The sequence below is a fragment of the Zonotrichia albicollis genome, chromosome 26, assembly GCF_047830755.1.
Source record: "Zonotrichia albicollis isolate bZonAlb1 chromosome 26, bZonAlb1.hap1, whole genome shotgun sequence".
Taxonomy (NCBI): Eukaryota; Metazoa; Chordata; class Aves; order Passeriformes; family Passerellidae; genus Zonotrichia; species Zonotrichia albicollis.
Window position 1 is genome coordinate 8,497,566 of NC_133844.1, and position 27,266 is coordinate 8,524,831.

General features: G+C 57.0%; 2 protein-coding genes and 2 long non-coding RNA genes across 7 annotated transcripts in view; all 4 read right to left on the bottom strand.

The window, feature by feature from the left end:
- Positions 1–57: 57 nt before the first annotated feature.
- On the bottom strand, positions 58–2,420 carry BOLA3 (bolA family member 3). Its single transcript, XM_074559185.1, has 4 exons — positions 2,306–2,420; positions 1,815–1,938; positions 999–1,087; positions 58–239 (listed from the first exon to the last, which is right to left on the bottom strand). Exons 1-4 carry the CDS (start codon positions 2,333–2,335, stop codon positions 174–176), a joined length of 309 nt encoding a protein of 102 aa, XP_074415286.1. The 5' UTR covers positions 2,336–2,420; the 3' UTR covers positions 58–173.
- Positions 2,421–3,531: 1,111 nt separating this feature from the next.
- On the bottom strand, positions 3,532–5,888 carry LOC141731908 (uncharacterized). The gene is made up of 2 exons (XR_012583809.1): positions 4,460–5,888; positions 3,532–4,390 (listed from the first exon to the last, which is right to left on the bottom strand). It is a non-coding gene; the product is annotated as an uncharacterized LOC141731908 (long non-coding RNA).
- Positions 5,889–6,171: 283 nt separating this feature from the next.
- Positions 6,172–10,508, bottom strand: LOC141731963 (uncharacterized). The gene is made up of 7 exons (XR_012583849.1): positions 10,488–10,508; positions 10,324–10,361; positions 9,946–10,222; positions 9,733–9,907; positions 9,632–9,694; positions 9,367–9,568; positions 6,172–9,328 (listed from the first exon to the last, which is right to left on the bottom strand). It is a non-coding gene; the product is annotated as an uncharacterized LOC141731963 (long non-coding RNA).
- Positions 10,509–10,782: 274 nt separating this feature from the next.
- The window catches only part of TET3 (tet methylcytosine dioxygenase 3), a 32,437-nt gene continuing 15,953 nt past the window's right edge, over positions 10,783–27,266 (bottom strand). For all 4 annotated transcript variants that reach the window (XM_074559354.1, XM_074559351.1, XM_074559353.1 and 1 more), the window contains exons 2-10: positions 23,238–25,545; positions 20,524–20,614; positions 19,166–19,259; positions 18,431–18,639; positions 17,124–17,274; positions 16,709–16,798; positions 16,493–16,630; positions 15,840–16,176; positions 10,783–15,532 (exon numbers count right to left, since the gene is read on the bottom strand). In XM_074559354.1, the coding sequence (XP_074415455.1) occupies positions 13,809–15,532; positions 15,840–16,176; positions 16,493–16,630; positions 16,709–16,798; positions 17,124–17,274; positions 18,431–18,639; positions 19,166–19,259; positions 20,524–20,614; positions 23,238–25,500 (5,097 nt within the window). In that variant the 5' untranslated portion in view covers positions 25,501–25,545 and the 3' untranslated portion in view covers positions 10,783–13,808. The remainder of the gene's footprint in view (positions 15,533–15,839; positions 16,177–16,492; positions 16,631–16,708; positions 16,799–17,123; positions 17,275–18,430; positions 18,640–19,165; positions 19,260–20,523; positions 20,615–23,237; positions 25,546–27,266) is intronic.

A 27,266-nucleotide genomic window follows, 5' to 3' on the forward strand; every position in this document is an offset into this window, starting at 1 on the left:
CCTGAAATGGGGCTGGGACCACGAGAAATAATAATAATAATAATAATTAATAAATAATAATAGCCATTCCCCAGGATGGAGCACAGGGCACGGGGTGGGGTTCACGCCCAGGGGGGCAGCCCTGGGCCCCTCCTGGAGCTCTTTATTGTGGCCGGGGCAGGCTCAGCCCCCGCTCAGCCCTTGGGGGCCGAGGTGAAGATGCGCAGGCCGTGCATGTGCTTGATCTCCTCGCTCAGCGCCTGCGGGGCAAGCGCAGCTCAGGGCAGGCTCTGGGCTGGCCTTGGAGAGGCCTCAGCCTCAGCCCCACAGCCAGGGGTGCACCCACAGCCAGGGGTGCTGCAGCCTCAGCCCCATAGCCAGGGTGCAGCCACAGCCCCATGGGTTCCCTCTTCTCCATCCACTCTCCCCCATTCCCTGTTCCCTCTCCCACATCCCTTCTACCCCATTCTTCCCCATTCCCTCTACCCCAATCCTCTCTCCCTTCCCCTCTTCCCCCATCCCCTCTCTCCATCCTCTCTCCCCCATTCCCTCTCTTTGTTCCCCTCCCTCTCCCCTATTCCTTTTCCCTCTCTCCCATTCCCTCTCCACCATTCCCTCTCTCCTGTTCTCTCCCATTCCCTCACACCCATTCCAGCTGTTCCCATCCACTCTCCCCTGTTCCTTCTTCCCCATTCCCTGTCTCTCCATTCCCTCTCCCCTATTCCAGCTGTTCCCTTTCCCTCTCCCCATCCCCTCTGTCCCAGTCCCTCTCTCCCATTCCCTCACACCCATTTCAGCAGTTCCCATCCCCTTTGTCCCATCCACTCTCCCCTGTTCCCTCTCCCCCATTCCCTGTCTCTCCATCCCCTCTCCCCTATTCCAGCTGTTCCCTTTCCCCCTCCCCATTCCCTCTCTCCCATTCTCTCCCATTCCCTCACACCCATTCCAGCTGTTCCCTTTCCCTCTCTCCCATCCCCTCTCCCCTATTCCAGCTGTTTGCCCTTTCCCCGTTCCCACACCTGTGTCACCATCCTGTGCTGCTGCACCGGCCGCTTCTCCCGGAACTCCTCGGACTCCACGTGGATCTCGTACATGTCACCGCAGCCTCCTGGCAACCAGGGCCAATTAACGCCAATTAACATCAATTCAAATCCATTCAAATCGGTTAAAGTTGAGGCTTGAGCACCCTCACACTCCTGCCCTGTCTGGGGATGCACACAGCCTGGGGGGGCTGGAGACTGAGTGGATTTAAAAACAAAATCTGGGTTTAGGGCATTAAAGAGCAGGTTAAGGTAGAAAGAGGGGGTTTAGGGCAACCAAAAGTGGGTTTAGGACAATAAAGAGCAGATTTGGGGACCAAGAGTGGGTTTAGGGTAATAAAGAGCAGGTTTAGGACCACAAAGAGTGGGTTTAAGGTAGAAAGAGTGTGTTTAGGGCAATAATGAGTGGGTTTAGGGCAACCAAAAGTGGGTTTAGGACAATAAAGAGATTTGGGGCAACCAAGAGCGGGTTTAGGGCAATAAAAACCAGGTTTAGGGCAATAATGAGTGAGTTTAGGGAAACCAAGAGAAGGTTTAGGGCAATAAAGAGCAGGTTTAAGGCAATAACAAGTGGGTTTAGGGCAGTAAAAACGAGGTTTTGGGCAATAAAAAGCAGGTTTAAGGCAATAAAGAGCCGGTTAGGGCAATAACAAGCCCCTTTAGGGCAACCAAGAGCGGGTTTAGGGTAATAAAGAGCCGGTTAGGGCAATAACAAGCCCCTTTAGGGCAACCAAGAGCAGGTTTAGGGTAATAAAGAGCAGGTTTGGGCCCACAAAGAGCGGGTTTAGGCCCTACCTGAGATGTCCACCACCTTGATGGCCGAGGCCCGCGGGAACTTCTCCCGCAGCAGCCGCGCCAGGCGCGACTCCCCATCGGTACCGGAGGCCAAACCCCGCCAGGAGCGGCAGCGCAGGAACAGCTGCGGGAAAACGGCCCTGAGAGCCCCGGGGGGACCCCAAAAACACCCCGGGAACCGGGGGGAAGGGGAAGGGGCCGGAGGGGGGCACAGGAATGGCGGAACCCCGGGAGATGCGGGAGAACCGGGAGAAAGAGGGGCGGGAACGGGAGCTGCCGTCACCGGAGGATCGGGCGGCGGGAAGGGGGCCTGGGGAAGGGCGGGAGGGGTTACCCGTGCCTGGGGACATTGTGAGGAGCGGGAGCACCGGGAGACGGTGGGGAACAGGCCCGGGGATGGACACCGGGAGGGGGCCGCGATTACCGGCACCGGGGGGACACAGGGACAAGGACAGAGGGACAGAGGGAGCCGGGGACTGACGGGCACTCACCGGGCCCCGGCTCAGCCCCGCCGCCGCCATCCCGGGGGCGCGCCCGGGGTCACCTCCGCCTCAGCCAATCAGAGCGCGCCGCTGGCCAAGGGGGCGGGGCCAGCGCTGCGCCGCCACGAGCGCCCCCTGGCGGATCGGAGGATCGGGAGAGACCGCGATGGCCCCAAAAGGGAACCCACAAAGGGTCCGAGCCTGAACCCACCAAATTCCCCCTCCTGAACCCACCAAATCCCCCCTCCTGACCCCAAAAAGGGCCCGGCATCACTCCATAAAAAGCCTCCTCCCGACCCCACAAAATTCCCCCTCCTAACCCCACAAAAGGCCTCATCCTGACACCCCCAAAAGCCCCATCATGGCCCCATCATGGTCCCATAAAAAGCCTCCTCCTGACCGCATAAAATTCCCCCTCCTGACCCCATAAAAAGCTCCCTCCTGACCCCAAAAAAGGCCTGTCATCTCTCCATAAAAAGCCCCCTCCTAACCCCACAAAGGGCCTCATTCTGACCCTACAAATGGTCCCCTCCTGACCCCATAAAGGGTCCCCTCCTGACCGTACAAGTGGCCTCATCCGGAGCCCCAAAAATGCCCCCTCTTGACCCCTCAAAAGGTCCCATGCTGATCCCAAAAAAGCCCCGGCCTCACTCCATAAAAAGCCTCCTCTTAACCCCAAAAAATTCCCCCTCCAGACCCCACAAAAAGCCCCCACCTGACCCCATAGAGGGCATCATCCCAACCCCACAAAAATCCTCATCCTGACCCCAAAAAAATCGCATCCTCCCCCACACTCCATTCCCATATCCAGGGTCCCATTCCGATCCCCAAAAGGATCCCAAAATAATCCCATCCCTTCTCTCATCCCATAGATGGAGCCCCCATCCTGATCCCCCCTAAAGGACCCCCAATTCCCATACCCAGAACCCCATCCAGACCCCCCAATCCCAAAAATCCCAACCCCAAAAACCCAAAAAATCCCAATCCCAAACCCCCAATCCTGCCCCAAATTCCCACACCCGGACCCCCAATCCCACAAACCCAAATCCCAAAAACCCCAACCTCAAAAACCCCAAAAACCCCAAAAACCCCAACCCCAAAAACCCCAACCCCAAAAACCCCAAAAACCCCAATCCTGCTCTCAATTCCCATTCCCAGATCCCCCAATCCCACAAACCCCAACCCCAAAGACCCCAAAAACCCCAATCCCACAGAAATTGCAGCCGAGCCTGGTGTTGAGTGCAAAAAATAAATATAAAATTTATTAAAACACCCACAATATTTTAAAGGTATCGGGAATAATAACACAGCCCAACTCAGAATAAAATACAAATTAAAAATAAACAACAACAGAACAAAAAAACCCCAAAAAAACAAAACCAAAACCGGAGGGGAGGATCCAAACTTGCGATTTTTAGGAATCCTAAAAAATAAATTTATTGAAACATCGGGGGGGGGGGGGGGGAAAGAAAAGGAGGGAAAAGGGGGAAAAAAACAACACAGAGAGAGAGGGAAAATGATACAAAATAAAATTATCGGCATCAATTTCCTGTCCTAGGAGTATCTACAGTTTAATTACATGTTAATTAATTCATTAATTAATTAATCCTATTGCCTTGAGACGTGGGAAAAAATTCTACCGCTCCTCGATCGCCCCCAAACTTCATTTCAAGTAAGCCCAGAGCGAGCCCAGAGCCCAGCCAGGAACCCCAAAGGGGTCGGGACGCCCCCGGTGCCTCCCCGCAGCTGCTGCTGCCCCAAAAAGCGCCAGAACAGCCCAGAAACACGGCAAAAAAACCCCAAAATAAATCCCAAATAACGCCAGAACAGCCCAGAAAAAACGGCAAAAAACCCCCAAAATAAATCCCAAATAACACCAGAACAGCCCAGAAAAACGGCAAAAAAACCCCAAAATAAATCCCAAATAACGCCGGAACAGCCCAAGAAAAATCCCCAAATAAATCCCAAATAACGCCAGAACAGCCCGAGAAAAATCCCCAAATAAATCCCAAATAATGCCAGAACAGCCCAGAGAAAACTGCATAAAACCCCCAAAATAAATCCCAAATAACGCCAGAACAGCCCAAGAAAAATCTGCAAAAAACCCCCCAAAATAAATCCCAAATAACGCCAGAACAGCCAAAAAAAAAACTGCAAAAAAACCCCAAAATAAATCCCAAATAACACCAGAACAGCCCAGAAAAAACTGCAAAAACCCCCCAAAATAAATCCCAAATAACAGCCCAAGAAAAATCCCCAAATAAATCCCAAATAACGCCAGAACAGCCCGAGAAAAATCCCCAAATAAATCCCAAATAACAGCCCAAGAAAAATCCCCAAATAAATCCCAAATAACGCCAGAACAGCCCAAGAAAAATCCCCCCAAAAATCCCAACATAAATCCCAAATAATGCTGGAACACCTCAGAAAAAATCCCTCAAAAAATCCCCAAATATATCCCAAAAAGCACCAGAATAGCCCAGAAGAAATCCCAACATAAATCCCAAAAAGCACCAGAATGCCCCCAGAAAAAAATCCCCAAAGAATCCCAAAGTACATCCCAAAAATCTCTATAATACCCCCAAAAACCTCCCCAAAATAAATCCCAAATAACACCTGAACAGCCCAAAAGAAATCTCAAAATAAATCCTAAAAAGCACCGGAATATCCCAGAAAAAATCCCCAAAAAAACCCCTAAATAAATCCCAAAAAGTGCTGGATTGCCCCAGAAGAAATCCCCAAAAGAAATGCCAAATAATGCTGAACACCTCAGAAAAAATCCCTCAAAAATCCCAAAATAAATCCCCAAAAGCCAAAGAACATCCCAGAAAAAAATCCCCCCCAAAAAATCCCAAAAAGCCACAGAACTCCCCAGAAAAAAATCCAAAAAAAACCCCAAAATAAATCTCAAATAACACCTGAATAGCCCAAAAGAAATCCCAAAATAAATCCTAAAAAGCACTGGAACACCCCAAAAAAATCCCCAAAAAAAACCCAAAATAAATCCCAAAAAGTGCTGGATTGCCCCAGAAGAAATCCTCAAAATAAATCCCAAATAATGCTGAACACCTCAGAAAAAATCCCTCAAAAAATCCCAAAATAAATCCCAAACAATGCCAGAACCCACCAAAAAAATCCCCCAAAAAATCCCAAAAAAACCTCGTGGAATACCCCAGAAAAAAATCCCAAAATAAATCCCAAATAATGCTGGAACACCCCAGAAAAAAAATCCCTGAAAAATCCCAAAAACATCCCCAAAAATCCCAAAAAGCGCCGGAAGAGCCGCCCCCGCCTACGGCCAAATTCCCAGATCCCAGAAGAAACGACGCTCGGGTTGTGAATTTGGAATTGCCATGGTGCAAAAAAATAAAATAAAATAAAATAAAATTAAATTAAAAAAAAATAAAATAAAATAAAATAAAATAAATTAAATTAAAATAAAATAAAATAAAATAATAAAACAAAATAATAAAACAAAATAATATAAAATAAAATAATAAAATAAAATAATAAAGTAAAATAAAATAATAGAATTTTAAAGAAAAAAATTCCAAATAAAATAAAATAAAATAAAAAAAAACAAAATAATAAAATAAAATAATATAAAATAAAATAATAAAATAAAATAATAAAGTAAAATAAAATAATAGAATTTTAAAGAAAAAAATTCCAAATAAAATAAAATAAAATAATAAAACAAAATAATAAAATAAAATAAAATAAAATAAAATAAAATGAAATGAAATAAAATAAAATAAAATAACAAAATAATAAAATAAAATAAAATAAAATAAAAATAAAATAAAACGAAATAAAATAATAAAGTAAAATAAAATAAAATAATAGAATTTAAAAGAAAAAAATTCCAATAAAATAAAATAGAATTTCCAAAATAAAATTTTTAAAAAAATTGAATTAAAAAAATTCCAAATAAAATAAAAGAAAAGAAAAGAAAACTTCCAAAATAAAAAATCCCACTGACCCAAAACCCCTCCTGGCTCCCAGAACCCAAATGAGGAAATTGCGGCGGGGTCGAAAATCCCTGAAGGAGGCGCAGAAATGGGGAAAACCCAGGCGGGAAAGGGAAAAGGAGGGAAAATGAGGGAAAATGAGGGGATCCTGGATCCCAGAGGTGCGGGAAAGGATCTCGGAAAGGACCCTGGAGATGCGGGAGAGGATCCCTGACCCCGGACGAGCCGCACCCGGGGCTGGGGCTGAGGTATCTGCTGGGGGCGCGGGGGGGAGTAGCACCAAGAAACCCCAAAAAAAGGAAAATCAACCCAAAAAAAGGGGAAGGGGGAAAAGAAAGAGGCGGGAGGAGCTGGGGGGAGGCGGGAGGGGGTGAGAGCGAGGAGCTGCGGGGGCCTGGACAGGGCTGGACACGGCTGGACACGGGATGGACACGGGATGGACACGGGATGGGCATGGGATGGGCACGGGATGGACATGGGATGGACACGGGATGGACACGGGATGGGCATGGGATGGACACAGTGATGGATGTGGTGATGGACACAGGATGGACACAGGCTGGACATGGGATGGACACGGGATGGACACGGGATGGACACAGTGATGGATGTGGTGATGGACACAGGATGGACACAGGCTGGACATGGGATGGACACAGTGATGGATGCTGTGATGGACATGGTGATGGACATGGGATGGACACAGTGATGGATGTGGTGATGGACACAGGATGGACACAGTGATGAACACAGGAGGGACACAGGCTGGACATGGGATGGACACAGGCTGGACACGGGATGGACACAGCATGGACGTGGTGCTGGCGCAGTGCTGAGCACCAGGAGCACAGGGTTGGTTCCTCAAGGCTGGTGCTGAAGGGGAACAGCACCAGGACTGAGCTTGGCCAAGCGGTGCCATGGGGGTGCCCAACCACCGTGTCCATGCTCCATGCCCAAAAACCGCATCCATGCTCTGTGCCCAACCACCGTGTCCATGCTCTGTGCCCAACCACCATGTCCATGCTCTGGGCAACCACCGTGTCCATGCTCCATGCCCACAAACCGCATCCATGCTCTGTGCCCAACCACCGTGTCCATGCTTTGGGCAACCACCATGCCCATGCTCTGTGCCCAACCACCGTGTTGACGCTCTGGGCAACCACCGTGTCCATGCTCCATGCCCAGCCACCATGTCCATGCTCCATGTCTGAGCATCATGTCCATGCTCTGTGCCCAACCATGATGTCCATGCTCCGTGTTTGAGCATCATGTCCATGCTCTGTGCCCAACCATGATGTCCATGCTCCGTGTTTGAGCACCATGTCCATGCTCTGTGCCCAACCATGATGTCCATGCTCCGTGTTTGAGCATCATGTCCATGCTCCATGCCCAACCACCATGCCCACACGCCAAGCCCATGTGTCCGAGCCCCTTGGCCGAGCGCTGTGCCCACACACCCCAGCTCAGCCCCACGCCCGCACATTGTGGCCAAGCACCGTGTCCGAGCACCGTGTCCGGGCTGTGTGGCCAAGTGCCGCGTCCACGCCTGAGCAGCACCATCGAGCACCACGCTCAAGCACCGTGTCCACAACACGTGGTCAAATCACATCGTGGCCGAGCACCATGGGCCGTGTCCAAGCACCAAGCAGAGCACGGGTCCAGGAGCCACGGCCAAGCACCAAGTCCAAGCACCAAGCAGAGCACCCGTGTCCATGTGCCACGTCTGAGCACAGTGTCCACCCATGTCCGAGCACCACGCCCACAGTGCATGGCCAAGCACCAATGTCCACTCAACATGTCCAAGCACCATGTCCACCCAGCATGTCCAAGCACCAATGTCCAAGAACCAATGTCCGAGCACCAGGTCCGAGCACCATGTCCAAGCACCCTGGCTGAGCACCATGTCCACACATCATGTCTGAGCACCATGTCCGAGCACCACGTCCATGGTGCATGGCTGAGCACCATGCCCGAGCACCATGTCCATGCACCATGTCCGAGAACCATGTCCGAGCACTGGGGTCAAGCACCGTGTCCACACACCACGTCCATGCACCATGTCCGAGCACTGTGGTCAAGCACCGTGTCCACACACCACGTCCATGCACCATGTCCGAGCACTGGGGTCAAGCACCGTGTCCACACACGATGTCCGAGCACCACAGCAGAGCACCGTGCCCAAGCACCATGTCCATGCACCAAGTCCAAGCACCAAACACAGCACCATGTCCGCACACCACGTCTGAGCACCATGTCCATGATGCGTGTCCAAGCACCACGTCCAAGCACCATGGTCGAGCACCACGTCCATCATGAGTGGCCAAGCACTGGGACCAAGCACCATGTCCAAGCTGTCCAAGCACCATGTCTGAGCACCATGTCCATCATGAGTGGCCAAGCACCATGTCCAAGCTGTCCAAGCACCATGTCTGAGCACCATGTCCATCATGAGTGGCCAAGCACTGGGACCAAGCACCATGTCCAAGCACCATGTCCAAGCACCATGTCCAAGCACCACACCCGAGCACCGCACTGAGCACCATGTCCGAGCACCATGTCCACAAGGAATGGCCGAGCACTGTTCCTGAGCACCACGTCCATGACCACGCTATGTCCATGACCTGTGGCCGAGCACCATGACCGAGCACCACGTCCATGACCACGCTATGTCCATGACCTGTGGCCGAGCACTGAGCCTGAGCACCGAGTCTGAGCACCACGTCCGAGCACTTATGGCCACGCGCCATGTCCGAACAGCCCGGCCAAGCGCTGTGGCCAAGCACCATGACCACAAACCTGGCCAAGTGCTGCAGCAAAGCACCATGACCAACCACCTGGCTGAGCACCCTCTCCAAGCATGATGACCACACACCTGTCCAGGCACCATGACCAAACACCTGGCTGAGCACCCTGTCCAAGCATGATGACCACATACCTGGCTGAGCACCATGACCACAAACTTGGCCAAGAACTCTGTCCAAGCACCATGACCACACGCCTGGCCGAGCACCCTGTTTGAGCACCATGACCACACCCCTGGCCAAGCACCATGACCACACACCTGGCTGGGCACTCTGGCCAAGCACCATGACCACACACCTGGCTGAGCACCCTGTTTGAGCACCATGACCAAACACCTGGCCAAGCACCATGACCAAACACCTGGCTGAGCACCCTCTCCAAGCATGATGACCACACACCTGTCCAGGCACTATGGCCAAGCACCATGACCACACCCCTGGCTGAGCACCCTGTTTGAGCACCATGACCACACACCTGTCCAGGCACCATGACCAAACACCTGGCTGAGCACCCTGTCCAAGCATGATGACCACACACCTGGCCAGGCACCATGACCAAACACCTGGCTGAGCACCCTGTCCAAGCATGATGACCACACACCTGGCCAAGCACCATGACCACACCCCTGGCTGAGCACCCTGGCCAAGCACCATGACCACACACCTGTCCAGGCACCATGACCACACCCCTGGCTGAGCACCATAACCACAAACTTGGCCAAGAACTCTATCCAAACACCATGACCACACCCCTGGCCAAGCACCATGACCACACACCTGGCCAGCACCATGACCACACACCTGGCTGAGCACCCTCTCCAAGCACGATGACCACACACCTGTCCAGGCACTATGGCCAAGCACCATGACCACACACCTGTCCAGGCACCATGACCACACCCCTGGCTGAGCACCATGACCAAACACCTGGCTGAGCACCCTCTCCAAGCATGATGACCACACACCTGTCCAGGCACTATGGCCAAGCACCATGACCACACCCCTGGCCAAGCACCATGACCACACACCTGGCTGAGCACCCTCTCCAAGCATGATGACCACACACCTGTCCAGGCACCATGACCACAACCCTGGCTGAGCACCATGACCACAAACTTGGCCAAGAACTCTGTCCAAGCACCATGACCACACACCTGGCTGAGCACCCTGTTTGAGCACCATGACCACACACGTGTCCAGGCACTATGGCCAAGCACCATGACCACATGCCTGGCCAAGCACCATGACCACACACCTGTCCAGGCACTATGGCCAAGCACCATGACCACACCCCTGGCTGAGCACCCTGTTTGAGCACCATGACCACACACCTGGCCAAGCACCATGACCACACACGTGTCCAGGCACTATGGCCAAGCACCATGACCACACACCTGGCCAAGCACCATGACCACACACCTGGCCAAGCACCATGACCACACACCTGGCTGAGCACCCTGTTTGAGCACCATGACCACACGCCTGGCCAGCCCCATGACCACACACGTGTCCGAGCCCTGTGGACCCCTGGCCGAGCCCTGCCCCTGGACATCACCTCCAGCACCTCCTCCTGGGACCCGCAGGGAACGGCTCCACCACGACCCCGCCTCGGACGCGGCGCCTCCTTCGGTTTGCATAAACCCAACCGGCTCCCGGCACGCCTCGAGCTGTCGCTCCGGAAAGGTAAACTTCCTTCTCAACGACATTGCTTAAATTTTGTATTTTTTTTTTTTTTTTTTTTTTTTTTTAATCTTGGTTCCTTAATTTGATATATACATTAGTAGCACCTCAGCGAGATGGAATCAGGCAGAAGCGTGATACAGTTTGTTAAAACACCATAGCACCGTTTGTATTACAAGATTTCATTTAATAAAAATATGCCTTATAGAGCCCACAAAGCGTACTCCAGTATTAAAAGGAAAAATCAGCAATTGAGGCACCTCAGGGATTCTGGTTTCCTTCTCCTTCCCGTGCCTCATCCCGAGAGCATCGAGACGGAGGGGGACCCAAATTGCATCCCTCGTTTGCTGCCCGAGGCGAAGTCACCGCGGCCAGAAAAACCAAAGCGGGGCGGAGGAGCCGGTCGGGGCTCCCCGCGCCGAGCCCTCCCTGGGGTTTCCACCACGGCTCTTGTTCTAGCACCATTGTGGCCACGACCTGCTGCAAAACCAGGTCCCCACACCCCACTCGTTAAAAACATCCCTCCCTCCCCTCCGAGCTCCGCGGCCTCGGCACGGGCGGGACGAGCGCGGCCGCCGCCGGGACGGGTAAAAAGGGAAAAAAAGATTTTGCTTGGAAACAGCCTCTCAGCAGCAAGGGGTAAAGAGCTGTGCATAGATTTCGAGTTTGTGTAGAAGTCTGAAGCGTGCGGATTCGTAAATGACTGAGAGTTGAGGTAGGTTAGACAAAGTTTATGTAGTGTAAAAACGTTGAGACTGCAGCAGTTCTCGCTCCCCGACCCGCGGCGCCGGCAGCTCCGCGCTCGCCCGGGCTCAACCGCACCGACCCCGAGCCCTCTCCCTGCACCGAAAAACCTCTGAGGAAGCAGGACTTAGACAGGTTCCACGGAGCATCGCCTTCTCCCGGCGCTCCTTCCCCTCCAAGGCACCCCCGGCACGCCGACCACCGAGCCCGGGTGAGCGACAACAGCGGGGCCGGCACCCGAACCCGGCCCCGCCGCGCCCCCGAAGCGCGGCCGTGCTGCGGCGGGTCCCCGAAAATCTGACTCTTACAATCCTGATATGCTATTGGGTATTCCTAAGAAAAGCGGGGAATAGCTCGTTGAGTTTCCTTGTCAAATATACGCGGCTTTACAGGTTACGGTTAAAGAATGAACAAAAAAAACAAAAACAAAAAAAAAAACAACAAAAAAAAATCATTAATGATGAAGGACGGACAAAGCATGTTAAATATTCTGCCAGTATTTACAGTTCTCCCACGATAATCTTGTTTAAAACATACTGCTTCAAGTTGGGGGGGAGTGGGGGGAGAGGAAAGAGAGGGAGTTGTTTGCTTTTTTAAGTTTTGCTTTCATTCTTTTTTTTTTTTTCCTTTTTTTTTTTTTAAATCTAGGTGAAAGTGCTTTTAAAAAAATTTTCCTTTCCCTATTTACAGGTTTAAAATCAGACCACGTCAATCAATGTTCAGGCTGTTTTACCGAGATCCTGCTGATCCGTGCCCGTGCGCGAGGTCGGGGAGGGGGAAGGAGGGTGACGGTAAAACACGAGGTGATCCCGCACGGCGACGGCGTCGGCGCTGCCTCGCTGGCTCTCCAAAAGGCACCTCAAAGTGCAAAAGCAACGACCCCGCCCGGGGATGCCGCCCCCAGCCCCGGTCACACCGCGGGGGCAGCTCGGCCGCGCTCCGTCCGTCCGTCCGTCCCAGCACCGGGCGGGAAGGAAGCCTCGACTGAGAGTGTTCCAAAAGCACCACGCGGTTGTCGTCGTTGCTGGGTTCTTGGTTGGGTTGGGGTTTTTGTTTTGTGTTTTGTGTTTTGAGGGAAGAACGGTGATCCGTAGGAAGGAGGAGGGATGGCACCCGGGGACAGAAAAGAGCACCGAGCCCCGGCGGCGCTGGCCGCGGCTCGCCGGCACCGGCAGGGGAAGGCGGACCCGGCGGGGTTTTGGCCAGCCAAGTCTTGGGATTCGCTCTTCCCAGAGCCGATTGCACGGAGAGAAAGTCCCCCGGAGACGGAAAGCACCAGACTTTAGCAACAGTGATGTACAGAGAGCAACACTCGCTATTCACAGTTTGGGGTTGGTTTGTGTTGTTTTTTTTTTCCTGTTCTTTGTAAATTATTTTTTTTTCTTTTTTTTTCTTTTCTGTTTTTTGTCCCGTCGGCTCTTATGGAGACGCCGCCGCCGCTGCCGCTCGCCCCGGAGGCCGTGGGCAAAAAGGAGCCCCAAGTCCGAGGCCGAGCTCGGCCCCCCGGCAGCGGCGCCCCCCGGCCCGGACGTGTCCTGAGGTGTCCGGCGCCAGGAGCGACGCCGGCTTTGCTCCGCAGGCAGAGCCCATCCCGCCGGAGCTCCCGTTGCTGTGAGAATTTTGCTCCTCGAGCTGCAAAATTGGTGTTTTTAGGTCCTTGGAATAAAAATAATATTGGATGCTCAGCGTGTCGCGCTGACGGTAAAGCACGCGGTCCCACCAGCCCTCGCGCGGAGGAGGAGATGGAGGGAGTCACCTCTTGCCTTTGAGCTGGTTTGGTGTTCAGGTTGGTTTGGATTCATGATTAGGGTGGTTTTTCAATGTTGGCTTCTCTTTCGAAGATCGGCTTCGTCGTTGTCATCGGAGTAAAAAATAAAATAAAATCAAATCCAACAAACAGGCCATTTTAAGTAGAATTAAAAACCTCTCCTTGCGCAAGGTCGCTAGGAAATTCATCCGAGGCTAGATTAAAAAACATGGAGATATAAATATGAGATTACCTAAAATCATCAAACAGCATCGTTCCTCTTGGGTTTTTGAACCAAGTTTAGCTTGCTTTGCCAACTCCTCGCCGGGCGCAGCTCTCCGACGGCGTGAGCTCCGCTGCTCCCGAGCGCGCGCGTTGGGTTCGTTTCCTATGGGTTGGATTTTTTTTTTTTTAATTTTTGTGGTCGCTGTGTTTCGCTTCGGTTTCGTCTATTTACTTTTGTTTTCTTCTCCCCCTTCTGCCCGAGGAGAAAGCACCACGAAGCAACGCCGGGCCGCGGCGCTGCCGAGGGTTTGAGGTAAGATGGGGCCATGGCGGTCGCCTCGCTCTCAGATCCAGCGGCTGTAGGGGCCCGTCACCTTGGTGTAGGCGTAGGAGGACACGGTGATGGCGGAGTTGGTGGGGATGGCCACCGCCTGCCGCGTGGGCACCGAGTCCCTCCTCTCCTTGCTGGGCGCCTCGGTGGCCAACGCGCCGCCCCACTTGCGCTTCTTGGCAAAGGCTTTGGCGTCCGGCGGCAGCCCCAGACGCGCCGCCTCCTCCTGCCGGGCCCGAGCCCGCTCCGCCAGCTGCTTCACCTTGGCCTCCCACAGCGCCAGGCCGTGGTTGGGCTGGTTCAAGTTCTTGTGTTGGTAGAAGACGAGGGAGATGCGGGTGGGGTGGCAGCGGTTGGGTTTCTTCAGCGGCGTGGTGGCGTGCAGCTCGCGGCGGGCGCACTCGATGAGGATGGAGCCGTGGGCGGGCGCCACGGCCACGCCGCCGATGTTCTCGTCCAGGAAGTTGTGCTCGCTGTCCGACCATTCCTCTTCCTCTTCCTCCTCTTCTTCCTCCTCCTCTTCCTCTTCCTCCTTCACCGCCTTCTCCGGCAGATCCTCCTCCAGCCCAAAGGGGTCCCACGTCTTCTCCTGGCGGGGCCCTGCCACCCCCTTCTCACCCACCGCTGCCTCCCACGGCTTCTCCGCCAGCCCCGGGCTGGGCGCCGGCGTCCTGCGCTCCTCCACCTTCACGGAGCCCCACGGCTCCTCGGGGAAGCCGGGGAGCCCCGGCAGAGCCGAGCTGAACCCCAGCGACCCCAGCAGGCCCGGGCTGCCCGTGCCCGCCAGCGCCGGCTCCCCCAGCTTGCAGGGGCTCCACGGTTTCGGCAGCAAGCCCGAGCCGTGCGCCGCCGCCGCCGGCTCTCCCGCCAGGACGTTGGACCATTGCTTCTCCGGCGGCGGCGGGCGCGCGGCGGCGGCGTCGAAGGCGCTCGGCTTCTCCCGCCCGCCCGAGCCCGGCGCCAGCGCGCTCCACGAGCCCTCGGCCGTGCTAGTCCTCTCGGGGGACGCCTTGAAGGGGCTCCAGCGCTGCTCCGGCGCCGTGCCGTGCGCGGGGACGGCCGGCAGCGTTAAAGCAGCGCCGGGCACGGCCGCAGGGCTGGGAAGGGGCTCGATGGCGGGCGGGGGGTCCGGAGGCTCCTGCTTGATGGGCCGGCTGCCGAAACAGTTCTGTGCAAACGCCGGCGCCTCCTCCGAGCCCAAGCTAGTCCTGTGCGCCCCGGCCGCTGCCGCCGCCGCTTTCTGCTGGCTGGCGTAGCGGTTGGCTCGCTCGTAGGTGCGCTGGTGATGGTTTTTGCTCCGCACGCCGTGCGGGATGGGCTCGGGGAAGCTGCTGTTCCCGTAGGGGTGGCTGAGGTTCTCCTGCAGCGCCGAGACGTCCGGCTTCTTCTCGTAGCCGTTGCTGACCCAGCTGCTCCCGCTCCTCTCGGGCGCCCCGTAATTGAGAAACTGCGAGGGGAACACGTGGTTGCTGGAAAAGCCGTAATACCCGAAGGAGGGAAGCGCGAACTTGGAGTGAAACCCGTTCACGGAAGGCAGATTGGGCTGTGCATAGTAGGAATGGTAAGAGTAAACACTGTTCATGCTGTACGGGTCGGAGGGCCGGCAGCTGCCCAGCACCGAGTAGCTCTCCACCACGGCGTTGCCGTTGTACTTGAAGGCGTTGTAATGGCTCTGGGGTTCCACCTTGATGGAAGGTTTCAGCGGCTGCGGGGGTATCCCGCCTTTCAACGCCATACCTGTGGGACAGCACACACAGCCCCCGTGACCCGCCGGCCGAGGGAGCCACCGGAGGGGAGCCAGGACCCCAAAACGGTCGGCCAGACTCAGAAATCCCACGGTGATGGGTTTGCCCAGGTTGGCGTCACCTGCCATCCCCTGGTGCGCCGGCATCGATTCACACCTTCACGAAAACCCAGGTGGCACAGAGGTGCCATCCAGCACCACAACACAGCAACCCAAAATAAGTCCCCAACCCCATCCCCATCCCCTCACGCGCTTTCCGGGCGGCTTGGGGTGGCAGGACCTCACCTCTGCCCCCGTTACCTGCATTTGGCTGGAGCGTGGGGAGCTCGAGCGCTTCCTGCTTGATCTTCTCTGGCGTCATCAGCTTCTCCTTCTGCAGCTTCTTCCTCTCGGCAGCAGCTCTCCTGGCCTCCAGCTGCCGCTGCCGGCAGGACTTGGCGGGCTCGGGCAGCTTGCGGACCTCGCGGGGGAAGGACGTGAGCACCTGGATGGCCCCGCTGCCCACCTTGGCGTTTTGGTTCTCCTCGCTGCCGAACTCATCCGTGCTGGACATCTTGTAGAGGGGGAGGACGTGCAGCTGCTCATCTTCGGGGATTTTCCCCACCACACGATTGTCTTCCTTTGTCAGCGTGCAGACCTGGCCAGAGCAGGTGCTGTCAGTGGGACGCTGAGGGATGTGGCCTGTGCTGGATGAGCCAAACCTCCCACTTGTTCCCCACATTGACATGAAACCACAGCAGCCTGGCATCCCCCCAGCCTGATATTTGGAAATCTCCCATGGGATTTGTGCTGGACAAAAGTAGATGCTGGTCCCTGATAGACCTGAGCAGCTCATGTGAGGTGTGCCCACACCAAACACCTGGAGTGGCACAACTGGGGATGGAGCCCCTCAAAAAGGAGCATCCCAAATTAGAGGGGAGCCCCTCGAAAAGCCCTGCCAGGCGCCTGCTTACCACGGTGCAGCCGTTGTAGAGGTTGTGCTGGTCCTTGTGAGCGTGAGCACAGAAGTCCATGCACGCCGTCACCCCCGAGAACGGCCTCCCCTCCTTCAAGCCCAGCCGGCAGTCGATGGCTACATCCTCGTTGGTGACCTGTGGAAGGAGGAGCTGGTCACCCACAATCCCCCAAGAGCAGCACCCCACAGCCAATCCAGGTGGGATGAGCAGGACCTGGTTTTGGTAGGCTTGCGGCGCCAGCCTCTTGTAAAGCGGAGCAACCTCGGTGGCCAAGTCCTGAAAGCTTCTCCGGAGCAGCTCTTCCTGTGGTAGGGAAAGGAGGAGGATGCCACCCAGGGGTTTTTGCAGCAGGGATGGAACTGGGGACAGAGCCCACAGACACCACACGGCAGCCAACCCTCCCCACGATATCCACCACACCACAAAGCACGTGGCTTAAATTCCTCGTGAGGATTTGGCCACTCAAGCTCCAGCCTCGCTGTCCTCTGGGATTTCTAGAGGCCCCATTCCTGCCACTTTTCCTTTCCTCATCTCTAGCCCATCAAAACCCCTCAAGGAATCCTATTTCCAGAGTCCTGACAGGAAAGGAGCTCCAAACCACCGCCCCTGCTCCACCTCCATCACCCACCTCTTTGGGGTTGTCTCCCACCAGCCTGAACTTGCGGGGAGTTTTGCTGCGGGCGTATTTGCAGCCGTTGAAGTACATGCTCCAGGAGCAGCCGAAGGAGAAGGAGGCACCGCAGGTGTTGGGGTCCTTGCCCTGGCACGCGCAGGTGCGGCTGGGGGGGACACGGTGCGGGAGCGTCAGCTGCCGGTGCCGCGCGGTGACGGCAGCTCTGGGAACGGGAGGGAGCCCCCAGCCCACTCCCTGCGTCCCATCCTCATATCCCATTCCTGCACCCAATTCCTGCATCCCATTCCTGCATCCTGTTCCTGCATCCAGATCCTGCATCCCGTACCTACACCCCATTCCCATACCCCGTTCTCACATCCCATTCCTGTACCCCATTCCCATATGTCATTCCTGTACCCCATATCTCACACCCTGTATCCTGTACCCCATATCCTGTACCCCATATCCCATACCCTATTCCTGTACCTCATTCCTGTACCCCATTCCCCTACCCCATACCCTGTACCCCATTCTTGTACCCCATTCCTGTACCCTATATCCCATACCCCATATCCCATACTCCATATCCCGTATACCATTCCTGTATCCCATTCCTGTACCCTATATACGATACCCTATATACCATACCCCATTCCCATACCCCATATCCCATATCCCATTCCCATATCCCATATCCCATACCCCATATCCTGTACCCCATATCCCATACCCCATACCCCATATCCTATACCCTATATACCACACCCCATATCCCGCACCCCATTCCCGTACCCCATACCCCATACCCCATATCCCATATCCCATATCCCATATCCCATATCCCATATCCCATATCCCATTCCCATACCCCATATCCCATACCCCATATCCTGTACCCCATATCCCATACCCCATACCCCATATCCCATACCCCATATCCCGCACCCCATTCCCGTACCCCATATCCCATACCCCATATCCCATACCCCATATCCCATACCCCATATCCCATATCCCATTCCCATACCCCATATCCTGTACCCCATATCCCATACCCCATATCCCATATCCCATATCCCATATCCCATATCCCATACCCCATATCCCATACCCCATATCCTGTACCCCATATCCCATATCCCATTCCCATACCCCATATCCCGCACCCCATTCCCGTACCCCATATCCCATACCCCATATCCCATACCCCATATCCCATACCCCATATCCCATATCCCATTCCCATACTCCATATCCCATTCCCGTACCCCACATCCCCTACCCCATTCCCATACCCCACATCCCCCTCCGGTGGCACTCACTCGTCGTTGAGGCCGCAGCGGCGGCTGGTGGGGTTGCCGTACTTGGTGAGGGTGTCGGTGAGCTCCTGGTAGAGCGTGTCCCCCAGCGTGCGGGGGATGCCCTCCCAGGCCAGGATGAGGATGATGATGACGGCGTTCTGGCAGTGGTGGCCGGCGCGGTGCCGCACCAGGCACAGCAGCTTCTCCTCCTGGTTGTGTCTGCGGATCACCTGGAATGAGAGAGGCTGGGTCAGACTTCCCGGGATGGGGAATCCCACAAATCCTGGGGTGCCCTGAGCTGGCTGAGCCAGGAAGGAGCTGCTGCTACAGGGGGGAGAGGCAGGAGGATAAGGGGGGTACAGAGAAGGGTTTGGGCGGCAGGAGAAGGATTTGGGGTACAGGAGGATTTGGGGTACAGGAGAAGAATTAGGGGTACGGGAGAAGGGTTTGGGCTACAGGAGGAGGATTTGGGGTACGAGAGAAGGGTTTGGGCTACAGGAGGATTTGGGCTACAGGAGGAGGATCTGGGCTGCAGGAGAAGGATTTGTAATACGGGAGAAGAATCTGGGCTATGGCAGAAGGAGGTGGGCTATGCCCTGCATGCCTTCCCCAGTGCCCCGTGGGGTGTGGAGGGCAGAGCTGGGCATGTTCCCATGGATTTTGGCAGTCTGGGGGAGCTGCTGGCTCTGGACACGCCATCCCCAGGGCCAAAGGTGGGGAGCCCCGAGGGGCACAGAGGGGACGAGAGGCACTCACCCACTTGGCGATGGGGCAGCCCCGGGAGCTCTTGCCCTCCTTGCCCGTGTAGATGACCTTCTCGATGCGGATGGCCTTGCCCTTCTCACCATACCTGCCAGGGCACGGCCACACACAGTCCCACCGGCCTGCAGGGGCCCCTCGGGACCCCCAAGGCACCCCCACAAATCCCCACTCCCCTGACAGGACCCTGCTCACTCTCCCCACTCCCTGACAGGACCCCACTCCCCTGACAGGACCCCGCTCACTCTCCACTCCCTGACAGGACCCCACTCACTCCCCACTCCCCTGACAGGACCCTGCTCACTCTCCCCACTCCCCTGACAGGACCCTGCTCACTCTCACAAGTCCCCAGTCATCCTCTCAAGTCCCCACTCCCCTGACAGGACCCTGCTCACTCTCCCCACTCCCCTGACAGGACCCCACTCACTCCCCACTCCCTGACAGGACCCCACTCACTCCCCACTCCCCTAACAGGACCCTGCTCACTCTCACAAGTCCCCTGACAGGACCCCACTCACTCCCCACTCCCCTGACAGGACCCTGCTCACTCTCACAAGTCCCCAGTCATTCTCTCAAATCCCCACTCCCCTGACAGGACCCCACTCACTCTCCCCACTCCCTGACAGGACCCCACTCACTCTCCCCACTCCCCTGACAGGACCCTGCTCACTCTCCCCACTCCCTGACAGGACCCCACTCACTCTCCCCACTCCCTGACAGGACCCTGCTCACTCTCCCCACTCCCCTGACAGGACCCTGCTCACTCTCACAAGTCCCCAGTCATCTCTCAAGTCCCCACTCCCCTGACAGGACCCTGCTCACTCTCACAAGTCCCCAGTCTTTCTCTCAAGTTCCCACTCCCTGACAGGACCCTGCTCACTCTCCCCACTCCCCTGACAGGACCCCACTCATTCTCCCCACTCCCTGACAGGACCCCACTCACTCTCCCCACTCCCCTGACAGGACCCCACTCACTCCCCACTCCCCTGACAGGACCCTGCTCACTCTCCCCACTCCCCTGACAGGACCCCACTCATTCTCCCCACTCCCTGACAGGACCCCACTCACTCTCCCCACTCCCCTGACAGGACCCCACTCACTCCCCACTCCCCTGACAGGACCCTGCTCACTCTCCCCACTCCCTGACAGGACCCTGCTCACTCTCACAAGTCCCCAGTCATTCTCTCCAGTCCCCACTCCCTGACAGGACCCTGCTCACTCTCACAAGTCCCCAGTCTTTCTCTCAAGTTCCCACTCCCCTGACAGGACCCCGCTCACTCTCACAAGTCCCCAGTCATTCTCTCCAGTCCCCACTCCCCTGACAGGACCCCAGCCCCACGGTGAGGGGCTCTTACCTCTCCTCCATGAGCTCCCTGATGGAGGCCACGGTGGGCCCCGAGCCCAGGTGGGTGTAATAGGGCCCCTCATCCTTCTCCACGATTTGCTCTGCAGAGACAGGAGGGGAATGGAGATTTTGGGGTTTGCAACTTTGCCAGCTCCCCCAAAGGATTCCAAACACTCAAATCCCCTCAACCCGAGCTCTTCTGCACCAAAAATCAAGGGTTTGTTAACAGCAACTCCTCATTCCCTGCTCTGGAAGATTCTGCCAGCACTGAAACGCTCACCCATCGACAGCCACCCCTTTTTGGGACCCAAAAACCTTCTGAGGAGCCACAGCCCTTGGCAGTGAGCACAGCTCCATGCAGGGAATCTGCTCTGCTGGGTGGGAGATGGAGACCCCAAACCCCCTCCTCACCCTGCTCCCACCCAGGGCTCCTGTCCAGAACCTCTCACGGGCACTGGCCCAGCTGGATGGGCCAGTGAAATCATGGGATGATTTTGGGGGCAGGAGGCTCTTCCTGCCTGCTTCAGGGGTTTGGGCTATGGGAGAAGGATTTGGGCTGCAGGAGAAGGATGTGGGCTGTGGGAGAAAGATTTGGGCTTTGAGAGAAAGATTTGGGCTATGAGAGAAAGATCTGGGCTATGAGAGAAGGATGTGGGCTATGAGAGAAGGATCTGGGCTATGAGAGAAAGATCTGGGCTGTGAGAGAAGGATGTGGGCTATGGAAGAAGGATCTGGGCTGCAGGAGAAGGATCTGGGCTGCAGGAGAAGGATGTGGGCTATGAGAGAAGGATCTGGGCTGCAGGAGAAGGATGTGGGCTATGAGAGAAGGATCTGGGCTATGAGAGAAGGATTTGGGCTGCAGGAGAAGGATGTGGGCTATGAGAGAAGGATTTGGGCTATGGAAGAAGGATCTGGGCTATGGGAGAAGGATTTGGGCTGCAGGAGAAGGATGTGGGCCATGGAAGAAGGATTTGGGCTGCAGGAGAAGGATGTGGGCTATGGGAGAAGGATCTGGGCTATGAGAGAAGGATTTGGGCTGCAGGAGAAGGATCTGGACTACGGGAGAAGGATCTGGGCTGTGAGAGAAAGATCTGGGCTGCAGGAGAAGAATGTGGGCTATGGAAGAAGGATTTGGGTTATGGAAGAAGGATTTGGGTTATGGATGAAGGATTTGGGCTGCAGGAGGATCTTGGGGGCTGCAAGGAGAAGATCCTGGGGCTGCAAGGAAAGGATCCTGGAGCTACAGGAGGATCCTGGAGTAACAGGAGATGGATGCTGGAACTTCAGGAGGATCCTGGGGCTGCAAGAGGAGGATCCTGGGGCTGCAGGAGAAGGACACGGGGACACAGCCCTGCACACAGCAAGCCCTTTTCTAGGAGCTGGGGTGGGATGTGATGGATGCCCCAAGCACACGGGGGTGCTCCAAAGCCACCAGCTGGGATGTGCCCTGCACCACGGCCAGGGCTGCTCTGTGCTTGCATCCCTCTGCTCTCTCACCAGCCTGATTCTCATTCCCATCATGTCCAGCTGGCCGGCAGCCAGGCTGAGCAGAAAGCCGGGCTCAGCTGGCCTGCAGCTGTCCAGACAGGGATCAATATGGGAGGCTTGGAAAAAGCTCATTTCATTCCAGCCTCCAACAGCTCCCGCGCCCAATAAAGCACCGAGCCCTCTCCTGCTGCATTTCTTTCTCCCTGAGGAAACAGAGAAGGGGAAGGGGGGGAATCCTCCCTATCCCAGCCCCTAAACAAATCCTTTCCTGGCAAACTCCAAGGCTGGGTTTGAGTGGCTCCAGGAAAGCTTTCCCTCCTCTCCATGGAGTTTGGGCTCATTCCTGCTGCCATTCACAAGCAAATAAACAAATTATCATAAGCCCCACTAATAAATTGCAGCCTGTGCTTAGCCCAGGGCATCCTCTGGGTGGATGCCCCCCAAAATGCTCACCCTGCTGCTCCCAGGGGAGCACACAGGTCCAGGTTAAATATTGGGGAGGGAATATCCAGCTCCCCACGCTCGGATGGATGGAGGGGGACTGGAAGCACTGGGTAGGAATTCTCCAGCACTTGCTGCAAAGTCTAACAAAGCCAATGCACACCAAAAATAACCACAAAAAAACCCTCACAAATCCAAGAGTTTGGTGATTTTTCAATGAATCCTGGTGGGACTGGCCAGTGAACAAGGCAGCATGCCAGCAGCAAGTGATAAGCACAAGCATCAAACCAAAGTTACTCAAAGCAAACTGAAACAGCCAATTTGGCTGAAAACACCAAGAATAACCAAGTGAGAGGGAGTTTCGGTGGGTTTGGGCACTGGGACCACCGTGGATTATGGGGATTCAGCTGGTTAAGGTGAAATAGAAGGAAAACCCAACAGCCCTTTGGTTTTGCTGCTCATCCAACCCCTCCACCCCAGCACAGCCAGTGCCACCCCCAGGGTGACACAGCCAGTGCCATCAGTGCCACCCCCAGGGTGACACAGCCAGTGCCATCAGTGCCACCCCCAGGGTGACACAGCCAATGCCACCAGTGCCACCCCCAGGGTGACACAGCCACTTCCATCCAACTGCGAAAACAAGAGAGGAGGACAGAAACCAAAAGGGAGCTCGGCAGCACCGGGGTTTCACCACGTGAGGGCCTTACCTCCCCAGAAACCAGAGCTCTGCCGATGCCACGGCTTCTGTCACCTCCCCACCCTGCAAAGCCACCTCTGCCACCCTCCCCGGCTCACCAACGCAGTCACAGGTGGGGAATTCAGCCTGTGCCCTCTTGGCAGGGGTGTCCAGGAGGCTTTTGGTCGGCGTGTCCAGGTATTTCAGCGGAGACTCCAAGAAGCCGCTCAGGGTGGGCGTCAGCGGCACCTCGTCCTTGGTGGGCGTTCTGTCGACGTCGTCCACGTCCGGGTTTTGGCTTTCCTCAGAGTAAAAACACGTGGTGGACACCACGGTGATAGCACCAGAAGACTCGATTTTGATCTGTTTGGGGGAGCGGGCAGTGAAGGGTGGCTCTGACAGCAGCCCCTTCCCTGGAGAGACGCTTTTGGGTCCGGCTTGGGGAGCGCTGCAGGGAGCCGGGGCGGTGGCCGTGGTGGTGGTGGCCATGGTGGTGGCCATGGTGGTGGTGGCCATGGTGGTGGTGGTGGCCATGGTGGTGGTGGTGGCCACGGTGGGGGACCCTTGTGGAGCTGGTGCTGTGCCCCCCGGCAGCTCGGCAGCCCCGGGGCCAAGCGGGGCAGGCGTCTCGGGGGGCGGCAGGTTGAAATTCTCCCCAAATTCGGCTTCAAATTGTCGGATGAGCTCTTCCAGCTTGTCATCCACCATGATGGGAGCCGAGCCGGCCGGCGGGGGGGCAGCCGGCGCTTCCTCCGAGCCAGTCGAGCCCGCCGGCGCCGAGTGAATTTGGGGGCCCCCCCCGGGGGCGCCCCTTTCCTGAGAGTCGGGAGCCGGGGGGGCGCCGTCCGGGGGGTTGGGTGGCGGGGGGCGTGCGGAGGGCAGGGGTAGTGCAAGAGGCTGGTGCGGGAAGGCCGGCGGCGGCGGCGGCGGCTCCGTTTGCATCTCTTCGGCGGGGGGTTCGGCGGGGGCTTCGGCGGGCGCCCGAAACCCCTCCAGGCTGATCTGCCACAGGGGAGGGAAGAGCGGCTGCGAGTCTTTTTGCTTCGCCTTCTTGATCTGCACTTGCTTGCGGAGAGGTTTGGCCGGCGGGGGCTTTTCGGGCGGCGTTTTCTTCTTCTTCTCTTTGGGCTGCTTCTCGAAGGGCTTGGGGGGCGCGGCGGGGGCGCCGGGAGCCCACCAGCTGCTCGGCCGGTCCGGGGGTGCCGCCGCCGCCGCTGCTGCTGCCAGGCTTTGCTCGAGGAAGAGGCTGCGCTTGTGGTGGAGATGCTGCTGCAGGACCAGCTGAGTCTTCTTGTGCAGGTCGGGCTCTGGAGGTGCCGGCGGCAAGCGGGGCCCGCCCGGCGCTTCTTTGCTGGCCGCTCGCTCGGGGGGTTCTGTTTTGGGGGTTGTGGCTTTGCCGGCCGTCACTTCGGGTCTCTTGAAAGCCGCCTTGATGTAGTCGTCAGCGTTACCCAGCAGCTGCTCCAGCTCTGCCATGGGGTCTCCAGCCCCCGCTGCCCCCTCGGCCTCCAGCCCCCACGTGGAAGCGAAGTTCCCCCGCGGAGGCGCCGCGCCGAAAAACGGCTCAGGTGCCGCTCCGGGCTCCGGCGGGTAGCGGGGCTCGTCCCCTCCCCGCCACGCGGCCCCCGGCGGGCCGAGGGGGCCGGGGCCGAAGGGGACGGCGGGGGGCGGCGGCGGCGGGGGCTGCCCATTGCCCGCGGGCTGGGGCAGGGCGGCCGAGAGCTGCGTCAGGGCCTCGATGGCTATGGCGGTCTGCAGGCTGATGTTCTTCTCCTTGGCGATGGTCAGCGCGCTCTGGGAAAAGGGGAGGCCGTCGGGCGGGCACGGCTCGGCAGCCTCAGGCACCGGCTGGGGGTCGATAGCACCTTCAGGGGGAGGAGGAGGCGGGGGGACGGCGGCGGCGCGGGGCCGCGGTGACGCCAGCTCTTCTCCGAGAGCCGTCTTGATCTTCTGCTCCAGCCATTCCAGGTAGTCGGGGCACTCGGGGCCGTCGCAGTTGCAGTTGGGGGGCTTCACGCCGTGCTTGGCCAAAGCCAGGGCGGCCTTGAGGGCGTGCAGGTCCTCTCCTCGTGGCACCCCGTCCGCCGTGCCCAGCCCGCCCCGCCTCATCTCCGAGTCGAACTTCTCGTAGAGCAGCGACGGCGACGCCGGCGGCGGGACCCGGTAGGAGGAAACGGCCTCGGCCACCGCTGAGAAGGCCACCAGGTTCCGGACGTCTTCCAAGTGGGCTTTGCCAGTGGCGGGCGGCTGGCCCGGCGACCACCCGCTGGGCTCCATCAGCACGGGACCCCCCGGCTCCGGCCGGCCCCCATTCACCAGGCTGAGCCCGCTGCCCTCCTTCAGCCGCCTTTCTTCCACATAATTAATTGGCCCTTCTTCCATTTGGCTTCTGCTGGGTCCATCAACCGCGTCGCCCGCCGAACCTGTCTGTGAGGAGGGACAGAGAACAGACATGAGCATCCCCGCGTGCCCCAACCTTAATTTCCCCTCTGTTTCCTTTAGTTCCCCTTTCCCCATCTCATTTTCTGACCGGGGGGATGAAGATGCAGCTGAGCCACGCGGGTTCTGCCCGGCTGGCTGAGTGAGGAGCAGCTCGGCTCGGCTCAGAGGGCGCCCACTTCCCGCCGTGCCACCCACGTCCGCACCCCGCCACTCGCTTTCGAAATCACTCACGGCGCCGCTCGGGATTTCCATCACCCGCCGAGGGCACCCCGCACGCCATGGGACAGGCAGGGTGTCCCTGGCTGAGGTGGCACCGTTTGCCCGTGCAGGGGACAGGCAGGGTGTCCCTGGCTGTGGTGGCACCGTTTGCCCGAGAACGGGACAGGCAGGGTGTCCCTGGCTGCGGTGGCACAGGCAGGGTGTCCCTGGCTGAGGTGGCACCATTTGCCTGCACAGGGGACAGGCAGGGTGTCCCTGGCTGCGGTGGCACCGTTTGCCCATGAATGGGACAGGCAGGGTGCCCCTGGCTGTGGTGGCACGGTTTGCCCAAGAACGGGACAGGCAGGGTGTCCCTGGCTGTGGTGGCACCGTTTGCCTGCACAGGGGACGGGCAGGGTGTCCCTGGCTGCGGTGGCACCGTTTGCCCGAGCAGGGTGTCCCTGGCTGTGGTGGCACCGTTTGCCCATGCAGGGGACAGGCAGGGTGTCCCTGGCTGCGGTGGCACGGTTTGCCCGTGAACGGGACAGGCAGGGTGTCCCTGGCTGCGGTGGCACCGTTTGCCTGCACAGGGGACAGGCAGGGTGTCCCTGGCTGTGGTGGCAAGGTTTGCCCGGGCAGGGGACAGGCAGGGTGTCCCTGGCTGTGGTGGCACAGGCAGGTTATCCCTGGCTGCGGTGGCACCGTTTGCCCACGCAGGGGACAGGCATCCCTGGCTGCAGTGGCACGGTTTGCCCGAAGGCAGCACGAGGAGGAGAGGGGGGTTCTGGAGCCGTGCCAGGAGCGAACATCCCGTCCTTGGCCGGGGCCGTGGCACGGCAGGAAGCCGCCGAGTTGGCTCCGCCGGTGCCAGCGGCTGTTTCACCTCAAATAACCCCGTGTCTGCATCAACACGGCCGGCCAGGGCTGTGCCAGGGCTGTGCCAGGCACACACCAAACCCACCCGGTGGCACCCAGGGACCCCAACCCCCTGGTTAAGATGGGTTCTGCAGGGATGGAGGGGTTGTTCTGCTCTCCGTGGTGCTGTCCCACCTCGGCACCGGGGATTTCGGTGCCGTTTGCTGATAAGCGAGGGGAGCTTCCGGCAAGCTAAAAATACAGCGGAGTTCGCTGGAAAAACCATGCCAAAGCAAGCAGAGGCTGTGGGCAGAGCTTCCTGCCTCGGGATGGGGCCGCCAGCGGCCCGTGGGAAGGATCCCCGGCCCAGAATCGAGCCGAAATACAAAGTTAAATACAAAGTTAAATACAAAGTTAAATACAAAGTTAAATACAAAGTTAAATGCAAAGTTAAATACAAAGTTAAATACAAAATTAAATACAAAGTTACGGCTCCGAGTGTTCAAAGTGTCAATGCGTGGCTGCTTTAACCCTTCAGGCACCACGGCTTCGGCACAGAGTCCTTCACCTTTGGCTGGGAGAGCGTGAGCAGAGCCACGCCGCAGAGATAAGAACGCTACGCTGGAGAGATAAGAGCGCTGCTGACTCCGGCG

Excerpts from the sequence above, each read along its gene's own strand:
- BOLA3 (XM_074559185.1), bottom strand. The coding sequence starts at position 2,335 with ATGGCGGCGGCGGGGCTGAGCCGGGGCCCG. Across the intron at positions 1,939-2,305 it reads CGGGGCTGAGCCGGGGCCCG|CTGTTCCTGCGCTGCCGCTC; the intron begins GTGAGTGCCCGT and ends GTTTTCCCGCAG. Across the intron at positions 1,088-1,814 it reads CAAGGTGGTGGACATCTCAG|GAGGCTGCGGTGACATGTAC; the intron begins GTAGGGCCTAAA and ends CCTGGTTGCCAG.